This window comes from Parasteatoda tepidariorum, chromosome 6 (assembly GCF_043381705.1).
Source record: "Parasteatoda tepidariorum isolate YZ-2023 chromosome 6, CAS_Ptep_4.0, whole genome shotgun sequence".
In the NCBI taxonomy this organism is placed as follows: Eukaryota; Metazoa; Arthropoda; class Arachnida; order Araneae; family Theridiidae; genus Parasteatoda; species Parasteatoda tepidariorum.
The window spans coordinates 68543629-68560246 of record NC_092209.1 but is presented as its reverse complement, the minus strand read 5'-3'; the positions used below and the strand labels follow the sequence as shown (position 1 = coordinate 68560246).

The window sequence follows — 16618 nt, the reverse complement described above, 5'->3', positions numbered from 1 at the left end:
TAGTTCACCTCTTTTCTCTTATATATATATGTATATATAGCTAGAGTCCATGCACAGATTTTTTTTAAATATTGTGCATTTTTTCTTTCATAAAAAATAGTCCAGGTTTCAGTAACTTTTTTATTTTTAAAAGTGTTTTAATTTTTTAGCTTGGTAAAAGAGAGCATTATTTATTAGGAAAACTTTTTCGAAAAATGTATGAGGGGTTTTTCACAACCAAACCAACAGAGGTAAGTTTTATATAAGAAATATTATAATTTTATTTCTGTTATGATAATTTATAGGAAATTCTGTTAATTATTTTAATTTGAAGTTAATACATTATTTTATTCAACAGATTGATTTGATTTATATAGGTTGAATTATAAATTGACTTTATAGATTGAATTTGATTTATTTGTAAAAGTAAGGGTATTTTAAATATTTTATAGGTTTTATTAATTTCAATAATTTTGATTGCTTTCTTTTATTTCTTACATATTTTAATTATTGTTAATTCCTATGAGTTTTAATTTTGTTTTAAATTTTAATTGCTTGTATAAGTTTAACTTTTAAATCAAATTACGTTTTTAAACTTTAGTTATTTTTAAATTAAAATATTTCTTAAACTTAGATTATTTTCCTAAATTAAAGTTTTACCAGTTAAAGTCTCTTTACAAGTTAAAGCTCATGTTTAATTCAATTTATTAATTTAATTATTTTAATGCATTTTACTTAGTTTCATAAATATCAACTATTTTATTAATTTAAAATATTGTTATCAGGAAAACTTGACGCTCTTCATTTTCAGTAAAACAAAACTAAAATAGTGTCTAAATGTCTAGAATTAACATAAACGCTAAGATGGATGTGAACTTGAACTAAGTTATTGCAATTTCATCTTGGCAAAAAAATTGCTTTCATGCAATTTATAAATTGTATTTTAAAACTGGTATACTCAAGATAACAGTGATAAGATAATTTTAAAAACAATTACATTTTCTTTATTTTCACTTTTATAACTATTGAAACTTGATTAAAAACTTTATTTTCTTCAAAAATATGCAAATTGGTAATCTGATTTGCCTCTCTCGGGCACTGTGGTATTTCTAGTTCACCTCTTTTCTCTTTTTTTCTCTTTCGGCTTCTGTGGTTTTTCTAGATTTGTTTCTCACCTTTTTTTTTTCATTTTTCATTCGCAACTTTAGTTTTACATTCTCATCTTTTTTTCTTCCCATTCACCTCTGCCTAGTCTTGAAAATGGGCGGTTACTTTTGGGTGCTTAAAACAGGTTGACTGTTATTTCTAATTTGTATATTTTAGCGAACGAGGTTTTTAATCAAGTAATATCTTACCGCTTAGTTTCTTAGAATTATTTATAAAACTTCTGAAACTCTTTTAAATGCATTGTCTTGCATGAAGTAAGCCAATACAGTTTTAAACTGAAACCTATATTGAACCCACATTATCAGCAGCTTAAAAGTTTCTATTCTCTATACATTGTAAAAGCCATAATCAAAACTTGTTTTTAATATTTTAATAATGTCTGTAAGCATTGAAATTACTCTTAACATGCGTAGATAAGCATAAAATAATTTATTGATGAGTTTAGTAAAACAGTTTTTCAATTCTTAATAAATTTATAGATTTTATAATTAATTTAGAAACGATTTGTAGTATATAAAATTATGAGATTTATTGAAAAAAATTTCAACACTGTAATATGTTTTCAATTCGCATTTTTGAATGTCAATTTAAACGTGGGCTTTAGGAGGATAAAGAAATGGTCTTGATTTTATACCACCTTCTCTCTTTTTATTAGGTTGATGCTGTAAGCACGGATATCGACCGATGCATAAGTAGTGCTCAAGCTAATTTTGCATCATTTTTCGCTCCCACTCCAGAATGGAAGTTTTTAGATGATTTTGATTGGCAGCCCATACCTATAACTACTGTTCCCAATGCCTTAGATAAAGTAAGATACCTTCGATTCTCACTTGAAATTTTTCATTTCAGTGGTTTAACCCTTTAGTGCAGATGGACACCAGTGATCCGTTTATATATATTTCTTTCTGACTTTCTAATTACAAACAAAAACACATTTTGGTATATTTTAATTATAAAAAACAGTCTTATAACGAGTTGAATTCTCTGGTCTGGAGCCTCTAATTTTGAAATTTTTTTTGGTGTACGCATAAGTTGAAAATGAACAAACTAAGCTAAAATAGGATTTTCGCTGAATGAAAACGGAAAGGAACTGTTATAAAAAATTAGAGTAGTTGCTGTGAAACACATCGTGTTGTTGTTAAATTTCGTTATTTTCCTTGAATTGCAAATTGTGAGGCAGAAACCAAAGCAATTATTGTCTTTTTTTTAAATACAACATTTTCAACGGCTATTTTTCTTGAATAATTTCATTAAAATAACTGAAATATTGATTTGACATAAATATGAAAATAAGTTTCAAAAATCATTACTGGTTTAAAAAAAAGTCAGAATCCTCTCCATCCTCAGAATCCTCGTAATCTTTCCATGGAACAGAAGGGTTCAGTGAAACACTTTTTGGGAACCTTTGAGTTAAGTAATTTACATACTGGTGTTATATCTCACTATTGGCATATCAACGAATTGGCCCATATTGAACATTCACTCGATATTTAGCATGCGTGTTACCTTCGAATTGTGGAAAAATTCTTATTGAAACTTTAAACCTATAAATTTTTTCCATCTATTAAAATATTGAATAAAATTTTTTTTTGATGAAATTGTGAGAATATCTCTAAAATGTAGCATATCATGCATAGCGCCGGAGGAATTTTAAGTCTATAATTTACTGTCGGGTGTCACAAAAGTGGTCGATGATGTGAAGAATTAATTAACGAAAAAAGTAAGGAGATACGTTATACAAGGCTATTTACGTTGTTCGGCTAAGAAAACAGGCATACTTATTCCCATTAAATTTCAAAACTAGTTACAATTCTAACTCTTCAATAGTTGGTCCTTCTGAAATAAAAAAAAGCAAGCAAACTATAAAGCAAAATTTTTTGCTGCTTATCAGGTCGTTTGAATTGATATATTCACTCGGTCATTTCTTTGTTTTGTCTTCAAATTGTATCAAGTTGATTCTTGAACTGATGGTTATTTTAAAAGCATTATTTTTCAACTTTTTCCCAGCAAGCAGCTACATTTCCTTACGAAATCCGTAAAAATTATTAGTGAGAAAAAGTGCGTTTTTTTTCCAGCTGAACTTCCTAACATCTTAACTCATAAAAATATGACTAAAGATTAAAATGCTAATGCTCGTTGTACCCAAACTGATGTTATCAAAAACCATACCATTCTGTCACACCCATACTTCACACCCTTTTAAAGGGAAGACCCATTCATACATCAATTCATTCATTCACAGATCGTAATTTGTCCTAAACCAGGGAATCATTAATCTCAAATTCAGTACCCCCAGAGGTTTAAATTGTTTCCCAAATCTATGAACTGGAATTTATGAATGGAACTAGAATATATAAACTGGAAGAACATAAATATTAGAAGAATACTATAAATTGAACTCGTAAAAAACTCTTTGTGTACATTATGCTAAAGAATTTCTTTTAGTTGACTATAAACAATATTTATTTGTCAATAAACTATAAATCTAATTTCAAAAATTTTAATTAGTTACTTTGTCCTTTTAATGAATTAAAGTTAGATGAATTTTCCATTTTTATGTTTGCTTTTATACAATGGAGTTGAAAACTTCTTTTTATTTAATTCGAAGATTTTTGTAATAGTCTGTTTTGATCATTTGTTACACTATTTAAAATAATTAGTATACCATTATGAACCCCGAGATTTAGTGGTTAGGCACTGAACTGTCATTGTGAAGATCTGGGGTTCTTTCCCCAGAAGCGGCTTGAAGTCCATCCAGCTTAAGATTGTTGGGTACCAGCTTATACTGGGAAGTAACAATGGCTCTGTGTGCGGTGTTGTTCACATTGACTCAAGCTTGCCGTTGGTCTTGAAGTTACGTTGGAATTGAAGTTTTAACCTCCAAGATCCCCTGGTACACAACAGGCTGTAGTGGTCATACTTTATTATGTAGTTTTAATCACTATGATTCATTATTACATTTTATGTGTTTAGATTAGGAAATGTGTCTAAATTGGAATCTCTTTTAATTCCTTATTTTTAAAAAAAAAAAAACAGTTTTTTTCTTAGTTTTTAAGCAAATAGGTAACTGTTAGTGTATTTAAAAATTCATAAAATTTATGTTTCAGTATTTAGGATATCCTGGTACCTGTCCCGCATTTGAAAACGCTATCGACAGAATTTTCAACTCACCCTCCAATAAAGCATATAACGCAAAACATCAGGTAAGTCATCTTTCATGATTCATGATTGGCGATTACTCACATTCATCGAATGATTCAGGTGACCATTTTAAGAATAGTTTTGTATAAATTTCCATGTTGGCAATAAGATGTTTATGTGTATTGTACTGCAATCTACTGAAATCCCCGAAAAATTATTAAGTACCTATCTGGAAAAAACACAAACAAATAAATTTAGGCATGAAATATCACCTTTTGTAAAAGTGTGGTTTATCACTATGCTACATAAAGTTCTTTATTTGAAATAATTGTTTTATATGGAGTGATGCTACGTAAACTGTGTTATACAGAATCTGGTAATTAACTATTAATTTTTCATGCCGAAATTGATTAGTAATTATTGATGTCGTAATAATTTTTATGAAATAACCATTTTCTCTGGTTATTAATATAGCTTTTTGGTGTGTGGTAGCCTATTGGTAAGAACATTAAACTTCGAGTCTGAGGTGCTGGGGTTTGATTCTCGATGACGCGATATGTGATATAGTACATGCTATGCATGGGATGCGAGTACATGCGATGTACGTTCTCTTAAAATTCGTGGATGTTGTGATTGTCGTCGAGCAGTACCATGAATACATGAATGCAGGGATCTGGAGAAGAAAATGTCCTTCCCTATGTCTAAATTGTGGAATTGACCTCCTCACAATTGAGAGCTTCCGCCATCTATACGGGGGTTCCGACCTCAGTCACAGTTTACCTCTAACGGTGCTCTCTTGTCAAACGAAAGGTGCTTCTTCCTAACTTAATTCGCAAGGCCGCAGTCTGGTGAGCTTGTCTTGTCCAAGCGTCATTAGAAACAGCAACAATGATATCTTACTTAAGGGATTAAATAAGTCCATCAGAGAAGAATATCGCAGTCCCGGAGGGGGTTAGTGACTTATTAGACCACCATCCTTGCTTTTAATTTCATTAAAAGTACATGAAATTAAAAACAAAACAATAACAACAGCTCATACCTTACAGTTTGCTAAATGAAATAAAGGCAATAGACAAGTCATTAAGAATTAGTCTAGGCCCCCAGGGTCCAAACACCGAAAGTTAGATACTTCGTCTCATGAAATAACTTTCACCATCATGAGTAGACAGGTCATTAGGATAATCGTTTTTATATTAAATTTTAAGTTCAATAATGACTAATTGTAGTGATAAACTATTGATTTCTCACGTCGTAATTGATTAAGAATTACTAATGCTTTAAAAATTATTCTGAATTAATGATTGAATTGATAATTTTATTAATAATTTAATTAATCAATCACTAATATTATATGAATGAAGCCCGCTCTAATTTCACATTGAAAGCATGATAATTGTATGGATAAGACTGTTTATTGCTATTCACTAGTTGTATTTGTTTAAAGTAAATGGAAACATCACTTTAAAAATTAAAGAAATAGAAATTAAGTTTATATAAATGGTTACATTATAGTTCGAAAAATGCTGGTAACAAACTGGAAGTATTTTTTACTGTTTTAAATTATTATTTAGATTTGCTGAAATTTGAATCTACAGATCACATTATCGAATACTTTTTTTAAAATAAGTTTTTATTTTTCTTGTAAACAGTATGATGAAAGGAAGAGGTATGACTTCAGATTTAAATTTATATATTTCCTTTCTTTATGAACTGAAATTAAATTTTCTGCACAGTATTTAGAAGAAAAAAAACCGAAATTTTGGTGCATTAAAAATATTTTATAAAATTTTATAAGCATAAGATAAATTTGTGAATATCACAACATAGAATGAGTGTATTAAATATATAGTAATATTTTTTCTTTTTCATATAGAAATTGTATGAATATCTGACGAAATATACAGGAGCTGAAATAAATGATTACCTTGGTGCCCGGAAAATATATGACATTTTATTTATTGAAGTAATACATTTCTACCAAATGATTATTGCTTTATTGAAATATATAAGATTACGTAACTTTCATAATTACGTGGATACTGTGAGTTGTCAGATTAGTTATCTTAGTAAGTTGGCCAATTTTGTTGACCTTGATTGTTAAAAACCGAATTAAAGGAAGCTAAATGATTGAAACATGAACTGCCTAACTTGTATGTAGATCGTTAATATAGATCAATTTTATCTAGTAGCTTTTTCGAATGTTAATTAAAACCCTTTATAAGATGACCGAATTTCCCCCCTATTTATTGAAAAAAACTACTCTTTTTTTTACTACTCTTCTACTTGACCAACTGTCTAAATTGATACCTAAAGTAATGCTCCGCTAGTGGTCATATTATTCACGACAATTGACTTTCCGTTTGACGCATCTTATTAAACCTTAGAAGATTGTGCCATGCTTAAAAAACTTCAACTTTTGCTCAAAGAAAGGAACAAGATATCATTTGATATCATTGTCACATAAAAATTAAAAGAAAAGTTGTGTCAATTTAGTATTTATTTATTTTTGCCTTAAATATTTGGGCAGTTATTCCAATATTACACTGTATGGCATCAATTAACATGCAAAAATTGAGCATTATTCATTCATTTTTAATGGTTTTCATCCGTGAGAAAAAAGTTTTTTTGCGTGGTTGGTGGTTTCAAGATTCCTATCTGTCTTTTCTAAGCCAATTTTGTCTGAAATATTAATTTTCCTTTTCTTCTTTTTTTTTTATTTATAAAAAATGAAATTATTCACCTTTCTTTTTCTAAAAAACCGTTTCGTTTTTACGCCAAATCAAACAGAAATTATGATGATTTACGTAACATCTGCTTTGGTTACTAAATTGATAGTTGCGCCTTTTGTTCTTTTTCTGAATAAAAATTTTTCGGTAATTTTTCTTAATTCTAAATGCAATATCTCAAAATTATTTAGATCAAATTTCTTTAAGTTATGAATGAATGTTATCTATACTTATGATTGGGTAATAGACAATGGACGGTTCGATTAAATTTTTATTTTCTGAATGAAAACAGTAACTAAATGGATTTATTTAGAATTAATTGCTATTTTTGACTTTTTTTCCTGGCGAAATCGGTTACGATATTTGCTGCAAATTATATAAATATAAATATTATGTCTAATGCTTAGTCTATTCTCTAAGTTGACTTTTAATAGTATTATAGCAACTATAATGAAAAAAAAAATAATGAAGTATAACAAAATTATGTAATTTCATCTAAGAATAACGACGATGTTTGAACTTTTTTGCTAGTTTTTCCTTCAAATTTGTTTTTAAAAAATCGCATTTTTTGCATTTATATTATGCTTTATTGCATAATATACTCATTACTCAAATGAAAAATTTTTGAATTTCAAAATTCTTGTCTCTAAAAGCATTAAGGTATCTTAAGAAAAAAATGTATTTATTAGTCGAAGTCTGAAGAAATAATTTCAGTAAGATCAATGTTAAGTTTCAAATAAAAGCTTTGCTTTGAATTTAAGTACATCAAATTTAGCGTATTCACTAAATATTCTTCAATAGGACACATTTAAATAACAATGAATTGTGCTGCTAAACGTATTTAAGTATACTATTGTGGAATATTAATTTCTTGTATCTTCACATAGAAAAAGTACAATCTTACGATTCCTAGTTGGGTTCCTCCAATATTTGACGAATTGAAAGATGTAGCGGCTAATGCTTATTCATATATTTATAGCTCAAAAGAAATCCTACGTTTGAGAGCAGGTAAGTTTAATTATTTCGACATTTACTTTTTTAATATATTAATTCATTTAAATATTTATGTATAGATTCATTTATTTATGCATTTATTTATATAATTATTCATTACTCCTAACTGAACTCGAAGACATTAAGAAAGAGAGGGAACATTTTAAGTAGACATTTAATCATATTTATTTAATTTACCTAAATATTTAATTTCACTGTTTATTTAATTTTACCAAAATATTTAGTTTCACTATTTATTGAATTTCCCTAATTATTTAATTTCATTATTTATTTAATTCCCTGTAATACTTAATTTCACTGTTTATTGAATTTCCCTAAATATTTAATTTCACTATTTATTTAATTTCCCTAAATATTAAATTTCACTATTTATTGAATTTCCCTAAATATTTAATTTTACTATTTATTTAATTCCCTATAATATTTAATTTCTCTACTTATTGAATTTCCCTAAATAATTAATTTCACTATTTATTTACTTTCCCTAATTATTTAATTTCACTATTTATTTAATTTCCCTAAATAATAGAGTAATAAAGCTGGATATTTATTCTACTAGTCAGCATATTTCTAAAAATGTAAGATACAAGGCTGTCATACAATACAGCACTATAACAACCACTGGCTGTAACAAGCCAAGGCTGTAACAACCACTATTTGTGATGTAAGGTATGTGGTATTTTAGATTTTCTATGTTCTTTTCTAATGAAATACAATAAAAATACAATCATACAATTCATACATGCATGCAACATACATTTCTGCGATAAACATACACAAATTGTATAATTTTACTGCTTTACACTTTTATGAGAAAAAAAATCTGTAGAAGTTCTAAGTTTTATCAAGGAGTATTTCTCCAAATCTGATAAAGCGTCCCTTTCATTTTCAATTTCTTTCAAAGATATAGAGTTGTAAAATAACACTACACTAGCGTGCAAAGTCTTTGGTCAAACTCAATATTATAGATGGTTGATTGGAAGTGTAATAAATAATGTATAATTTTATTCCTAGACATTCTTAATATGCTTATCAAGCAGAAATCAAAGTTAGTGCTTTGAATGTCACTTTAAATCAAATGCAATTTTCATATCAGTCGGGTATTTGTTTTTTGTGGAGAAATTTTCTCACATCTAAGAATTGGATGAAAATACATTTGAAAGATACAATTTTAACAAATAAGCATAAGTTTTGCATATTTATTTACGGAAATCGTGATTTTGACTTTAATTTATTATTGAGATTTGTTTTTGAAGTATTAGTTCTTGCAAGACTCGAATTATATAAAGAATGAAATATTCAACTGAACTGAGTGCAAAGATTTAAATATAATCCAAAGAAGATTACATTTTCCATTAAATTGTAAGAAAAGTAAAAATTCTGAAATCGAGTGTAATATATATGCTGGCTTGACTAAAAATGGAAATCATCTCTACAAATAAAATAAGTNAAAAAAAAAAAAAAAAAAAAAAAAAAAAAAAAAAAAAAAGAAATGCATAGAAAGGTTAAAATGCCTTTCGCGCATTGACCAAAACATTTTGTACTCTAGTGTATATCATCAAAAATTTGTTAAGTAAAAAATATGAATAAAAAATTTAGAAAACGAAAAATTAACAAAAAATTCATGAGAGAGGTGAAAGAGGCTTCTTAAGGGATTAAGAAGTATTCTTGGATTTTAGAGAAACCTTTCATATTGTTTTTCCTTAAAAGAGAGTCTTGGTGACTTAAAATAATGTTGTTTGATACATACAAGTACTAAATACTTGAGTACTCGAAACTTGAATCTTTGCTTAGTCTTTACGGTCTTCAGCGGGCTCACAGAAATTTTTAAAAACATGCACAGTTCTAAGAGCTGTATTTTTCTAGTCGGTTAAACAAAAAATTCTGAGAAATCTTCACCAATTGAAATCAATTTGAAGCTGTTTAATTAAAATTGCGCCTATTTTTTACAGGATTAATTCATTTTATTGTATTTTTTTTTTTGATTAATAAATTTTTTGGTTTATATTTTTGGATTGGGGTTTTAAATGAAAGTCACACAATTATCGAGACAATTTCTAAACTGTTCTTCATTTCTATGTAAATATTGTCATTTACAATAGAAAAAAAAATTATATTCTATCTTTAAAAATTGTAGTTGCTGCTAGTTTAGCCACACGCCCTCACAATCGAAAAACTCCGTAAAAAAAGCTGTGAATCAATTTTCATTTTATAGTTTAGTAAAAAATAACTTTTGAAAATAATTAATTTTATACGAGATAACTTTCTCAGAATTTTTATTTCTTCCATTATCTCGCTAAAAATACTTCCAAAGTATGCCCTTCTCAACCGCAACAAAAAGGTTATGCAGCTTATTTATTTTTGAAATTTCTTTCTACTGTAGATTTGCCGATTATATGCCTAATAAATTATTTATGGCTGCATGCGTCATGATTGTGCCACGTGGTTGGCCATTTGTACCAATCACGTGGACTATAAAGCAATGATTTTGTTTTCAAGTTTCATTTAAAGTTTCAATATATATGTCCCTTTCATTTTCAATTTCTTTCAAAGATATAGAGTTGTAAAATAACACTACACTAGCGTGCAAAGTCTTTGGTCAAACTCAATATTATAGATGGNTATATATATATATATTTTAATGGTGGGCACTTGGGGGTTGACCCATTGGTCACAGGAATGCCAGAACTGCTACTCTCTTCTCGTTACCCAGTGGACACCTGTGGTGAAACCACGGCGGTCGAGCAGCGTCGCCCACGTCACACAACCACAAACCCGTTTATAGGGCGGGTCACATTCACACAATCACACACAAAGGAGAAAGAACATAGAACACAGAGAAGAAGAAACACCCATGCCATGAGTTGGATTTGAATCCGCGACCAGCGGCTCCGCAGTCAGGCACGCTAACCGCTCGGCCACCAGGTCGGCAGTTTCAATATATAACTGTTCATATTAATTTGTCGTTACTTTAAAGCAAAACTCTGCTATTAGGTTTAAGACCTGGATTAAGAAAACATAATACTATGCAAATACTCTCTACTGCCTTCGGAACATCACTAAAAATACATGCCGAGCCGGGGTGACTTAGGAGATAGAGAAATTGCCTTCTAGTGAGGTGAATCGGGTTCGAATCCCATCAATGGCTGGTCGATACGAATTCCGCATCCCGCTCGAACAGACCATAGTTCTGACATAAAATATGCTCATCGGTAGACGGATCACAGGTTAGAGTCCTCTAGCCGTTGGACTAACCTTGGGAGGTTTTCGTGGTTTTCCTCTCCATGTAACGCAATTGCGAGTTAGTGCAATCAAAAATTCATCTATGAAGGCAAATTTCTCTCAATACTTGAACCAGGAGCTCCCATTTCTTCTGAATTGGGTTCAAAATTACATGGCTACGAAATTGAACATTAGTAGTCGTAAACCCAAGAATTGAGTCAGCTGTTCATTGACGGTTAGAAAAAAATTAGTTCAAGATCGTTACCTATAGCCCATAGGTGTTTAGCACTAGTGAGATTGATATCAATCAATTAAATGAAAAATGCTTTTCAAAAAATTATATAATTATTACCCTGTTACAATTTCTTTTTAAAAGAGGTTTTACTTTTAGGTATAAAATATATCTATATTTTGCATGAATAATATTATATCTATGTTTCCATTGTTTCCTAACAACAAAAGATTTCACTTTTCAATTCTGAAGGTCCCATTCTTGGACTCGTGAACAAAGTATTCGATGATAAAATGGAAGGTAAAGCCCCAGAATTGAAATTTCGAACATATTCATCAGTAAGTATGATCCATATTTTGCAAAACCTTTATCAATTGCTTATTTTCTTTAAAGACTAAAAAATTGCATGAATGTGTAAATGCTAATTAACCCTTTATTATTTAGTGAAAAGTAGTTGATAACTATTTTTTGATTAACCGACATAAGTGCAAAATTTTTTTATTGAATTAAAGTTAGAACATTTCTAAAATCTCTGGTTAGAATCGCTAAACCGCAAAGTGAGGTATTCTTATAATTTTTTTTTGTATTGGAAAAAGGAGTTTTTTCAGAATAAATTATTTTAATTAAATTAATGGTGAACCTAGTTTTAGGTTTATTTTATAAAAATGGGGATATTAATTGAATAAATTTAAACTTTTTAGATAAATATTATTAAGATATCTTTCGAATTTCATAAATCATTTTACCGGATATCCGAAAAATGTCTTATACTTTTGAAAAACAATTGTAAGAAAAAATGACCCGAAATTTACGATTTGTTTCATTTATCTTTGGTAACGTCTGCCAAGTTTTAAAATCAGTTGCAAAGTTCGTCAACAGATGACGCTTATGAATGACAGCAATATTTCTCATATCATACCAAATGAAGTATTAACACGGGTCTTGGTTTCTCTTTTTAAAGAGTTGACAAGAGATTTTATTTAATCCATGTTTACCTAAGGAGAATCATTGTATTATTTTTTTAAACACAATAATCTCATTGTAATATAATTTCTCAGGTTTCATGAAAGAAAAAGGATAAAATTAGGAAGATTATTGAATGTGTTTTAACATAATGGAAGTTGTAGAAAATTAATAAATTTAATAAGATAAGAAATGAATTTATAACAAAAATATTACTTAAGTTTTTTATGTCAATTTTCTTAACTCTTTAATAAATTGTTTGTTATCTTTAGTGCTAGACGGTTATTATTAACCTACATTAATTCCATTTTAGTCGGCAATTGTCAATAAAACTTGATATATACGGGAAACGAAATCTGCTTCAGGAAACCATTGCAGCCATCAGGAAAAGAAATACCCAATAAAAATAGCTCAAATTTCAGCCTCCAGGTAAAAATATAGCGTGCACAAGAAATAAAAGCGAATTTAGAGACGGCGTAACGAGCTATGATGGCTCAGTGGTTAAGGCATTCAACTGTTATTGTTAAGGACGAGGGTTCTGTCCCTAGTGGCAGTCTGAAGTTTACTCATCTTCAGATTGATGGATACACGCCAATTTTGGAAGTAAATGAGGCCGTTGCGGAAAGCTGACCAAATTGCCACAATCATGCTGTTGGTTACAAAATCGTGGAAAATTCGGTAGTGATTTCTTTATGAGAGGCAATTGATTCACGATATGCGCTAAATGGGAAGTTTTTTTTGTGAAGCTCAGGTTTAAAGTGCACAGGTTTATCGTGCTCAGCCAATATCTTCTAGAAGAGAAAAGGCTCCAGCACCGATTACCATAAAAAAGAAATTTCATCCTTTAGTCGCTCGAAATCTTTCTAATTTCCTCCACTGATCAGTTTATGTTCGTTGCGTCAGATGGCTGAATTGATCTGTGCTGAGGCCCTCTCTCTTCTAAGAATTGTTGCTCAATTGTAGCACGGAATGTTTCGCGATCTATTGCAGCCAAATGAAATCAGTATTCTTGTCATACTGATAAAATTACTGTCACACTGATAAAATAACTTTATCAATTCACACACTTTCTTCTGCAATGATAAAGAAGGACTTAATCACTCTTGTTACATGAAATAAAGTTCCTTTGCGAATATTTTGTTATTTTCATAACTACGGGACATACTTTCGCAGAAACGAGAATTATTAATTCATTTTGAAAATTTTGACCTAGGTATTGAAATCTTGTTAAATTAGGATGATTTCTTTTAAAAAAAATTAATAACTTTTAGAGCATTTAGGTTATTTCTGATGTTCAGATAATTTCTTACTAGTGTACATTAAGTTTAAAATTATAGCATCGCCTTAAGTGTAAGTCAGTTAAACTGAAACTTTTTTATTTTCTTTTATGAAAGATGCATGAGGAAATTATCCCCAGTATTATAGTATACGATGCCAGTTTTGTAGTTTATTGATTTGCAAGTCACTTGTTTATCTAGTGTCTTACCGGCTGCTGTAAAAACAACTGATGATTAAAAAACAATCATTTAATAAAAAAACAGAATCAAATTGAAATGCACGGTTAGTTGCTTTCTGGTTTTAGAACGCAATTTTCTTTCTCCATATTTTTTACCTTAGTTAGATGTGTTACATCAGTTATAGTTTACATTAGTGGGATTAGTTAGATGTAGTTAGACAATGAACGCAAATGACACTGTGATTGCAGTGTCATTTGCGTTTCAAAGAAAGCACCAAATTGCATAAATCATTTCTCGTAAATGAAAACTACCATTTATTGCTTGAAATTCGAACTTACTCTTGATTGTAGATTTGCATATTATATCAATTTTGATCGATATCGTCAAGGGCCACAAACCCTTATATGGATCTAAACAAGATAGTGTTAATTATAACCACGCTGCATCTGATGTTTCACACGAATGTTTATTTGTTTATACATTACATTTATGTTTATCAGTAGAGAGAAGTAAGGAAACTTTTTTTTACCTATTTTAGCATGATGTGAACATTGGTGCAGTATTAGCAGCTCTTGATAATCTTCCTAGAAAAATTATAAATTATTGTTCAACTCTTATATTTGAGCTGTACTCTGGTTCGAAAGGACAATACTTCCTTCGACTTCTTCTCTTAAACACTCCAAATATTGACAAGTTCAATCAGACACCCGAGGTTTTAATTCTGCCTGGATGTAAAGAGTACTGTCCCTACAAAAAGTACTTGAAGTTCACGAATCCTTATGCCCACACTGATTATGAGAAAGAATGCGATCGTGATTCTACTGAAGATGATGCCATCTCATACGCGGTAAGAAATTTAATACTTGATTAATTAACATACATGGTGTTGTGGAAATATATATATAAATATATATATATATATATTGTATCGTAAGAACTCAAATGATATCACCACACTGAATTTCAAGAAATTAGTTCAACAACCTATAATGCTATTCTGAACAAAATATCTAAGATTTTGCATTTTCGAATGAATAAAGAGATTGTTTGCACTACCTTTTATGCAGATAACGGGTCCTTGTCTTCCACTCCCTCTACTGTTGATTTTACTGTTGTTTTCGTGTTGGCTGTCAAGAATGCTGCTTTGGCTAAATCAGTTGTTCCTTGGCAATTGTCAAGCAATGTAGTTTTAGAGGTGTACGATGACCGGTGTATAATGTTTATTGAAGGAAAGTGACTCTCAATAACTTTTGATCCAATTTTCGAATTTTACAAAAACTTCTTCTATTGAATAAGAATGTTTTTTCAGTGAATTCCGTTTGTGGCCCTTAAAATGCCTATGTTTCCGAGGAGTAGTTGCCAAATATGGTTTCAAAAGTTTGCGCGCAACAATGATCGAATATTCGAGCCTCGTGAAGTGAGTTATACTTTTTGCTTAATTCACTTCGTTTTTTGGAAAGATTTTTGCTTGCAATTTGAAAAGAATCGATAGAAATCCTTAGAAAAATCGAATATTAAAAACTACGACTTGAAAGCTTTAGTAAGTTTTTAGCTAAAATTATTTGATGGATATCTATCAAAAATTGAGTTTTATTGTTTTAATTTTCGCAGTTAAAAAGGTGTACAAAACATCTTACAATTCAAAATATTTCAATAAAAAAATATTAATTATATTTTTTGCATAAAATTTCCTTTGAATAAAAGAGTCATGTATTGTTCAAAGTATGAAATTAAATAGTTTAAGTGATAAAGCAAAATCAGGATAAATAGAACTTACAATAATGGGTTTAAACTTTTGAACTACTCCCCTAAAAAAACCTCATTATTTAAAAATGAAAAATTCGATACACCGAAAAATTCATCCAAAAGAATACTACTTATTTATTAAAGTGATATCTTATGAATAGATTATTATTATTATTTTTTCTAATGGCAGGCACTGAACATTATTCTTAGCCTTAGAAGATGCCGGAATTGTTACTCATTTCACGTTACCCAGTGGGCACCTGTGAACCAAAGTCACGGAGGCGAGCAACATTACCCACGCNAAATGAAAAATTCGATACGCCGAAAAATCCATCCAAAGGAATACTACTTTGTTATTAAATTGATATCTTATGAATAGATTATAAAAATTCGAATTTTGTCATAATATGTTAATGACAAATAACTACAACAACAACACAACATATGGTTACAAAGAAATATTTATTTTTCAGCTTTCTGTTTGAAACCCGAAGATGAAAGTTGAGAATCATTCTTTCTGTTGTGATATGAACGACAGAAACATCACTAAAACTATGTACAAGTTTAAAAAAATGAAATTTAAAAATAAAATAAAAACTTTTTTATTGCTCATCATAATTTTTCCAACTTTTAACTTTTTGACGCAGATGGATTATATATTTTTTTATTTTGACACTGTAATTAAAGCAAAAATTTATTTTGGTATTTTTTTAATTAAGAAAAACGGCTTTATGGTTATTGGCATATAGTTATTGACTTATATTGCTATTGACACATAGTGGTTTTTAGGCATGAGGAAGTTGAGAATCATTGTATGAACATTTTGAAGCAGATGGAACACCGATGTCCCTTTCATGTATTTTTTTCTGATGCTCTAATTACAAGCAAGAATATATTTTAGTGCATTTTCAATTATAAAAGCAGTTTAATAATGACTAAAAAAAACTCTGTTAGATTATCGGAATTATATC

At 29.4% G+C, this 16618-nt stretch overlaps 1 protein-coding gene across 1 annotated transcript in view; it reads left to right on the top strand.

The window, feature by feature from the left end:
• The window catches only part of LOC107439968 (lysosomal acid phosphatase-like), a 23427-nt gene extending 7183 nt beyond the window's left edge, over positions 1-16244 (top strand). Inside the window, exons 3-10 of the mRNA XM_043038616.2 lie at positions 150-230; positions 1802-1954; positions 4254-4349; positions 6161-6250; positions 7901-8021; positions 11734-11819; positions 14440-14748; positions 16121-16244. Coding sequence (XP_042894550.2) covers positions 150-230; positions 1802-1954; positions 4254-4349; positions 6161-6250; positions 7901-8021; positions 11734-11819; positions 14440-14748; positions 16121-16132 — 948 coding nt within the window. The 3' untranslated portion in view covers positions 16133-16244. The remainder of the gene's footprint in view (positions 1-149; positions 231-1801; positions 1955-4253; positions 4350-6160; positions 6251-7900; positions 8022-11733; positions 11820-14439; positions 14749-16120) is intronic.
• Positions 16245-16618: the final 374 nt, after the last annotated feature.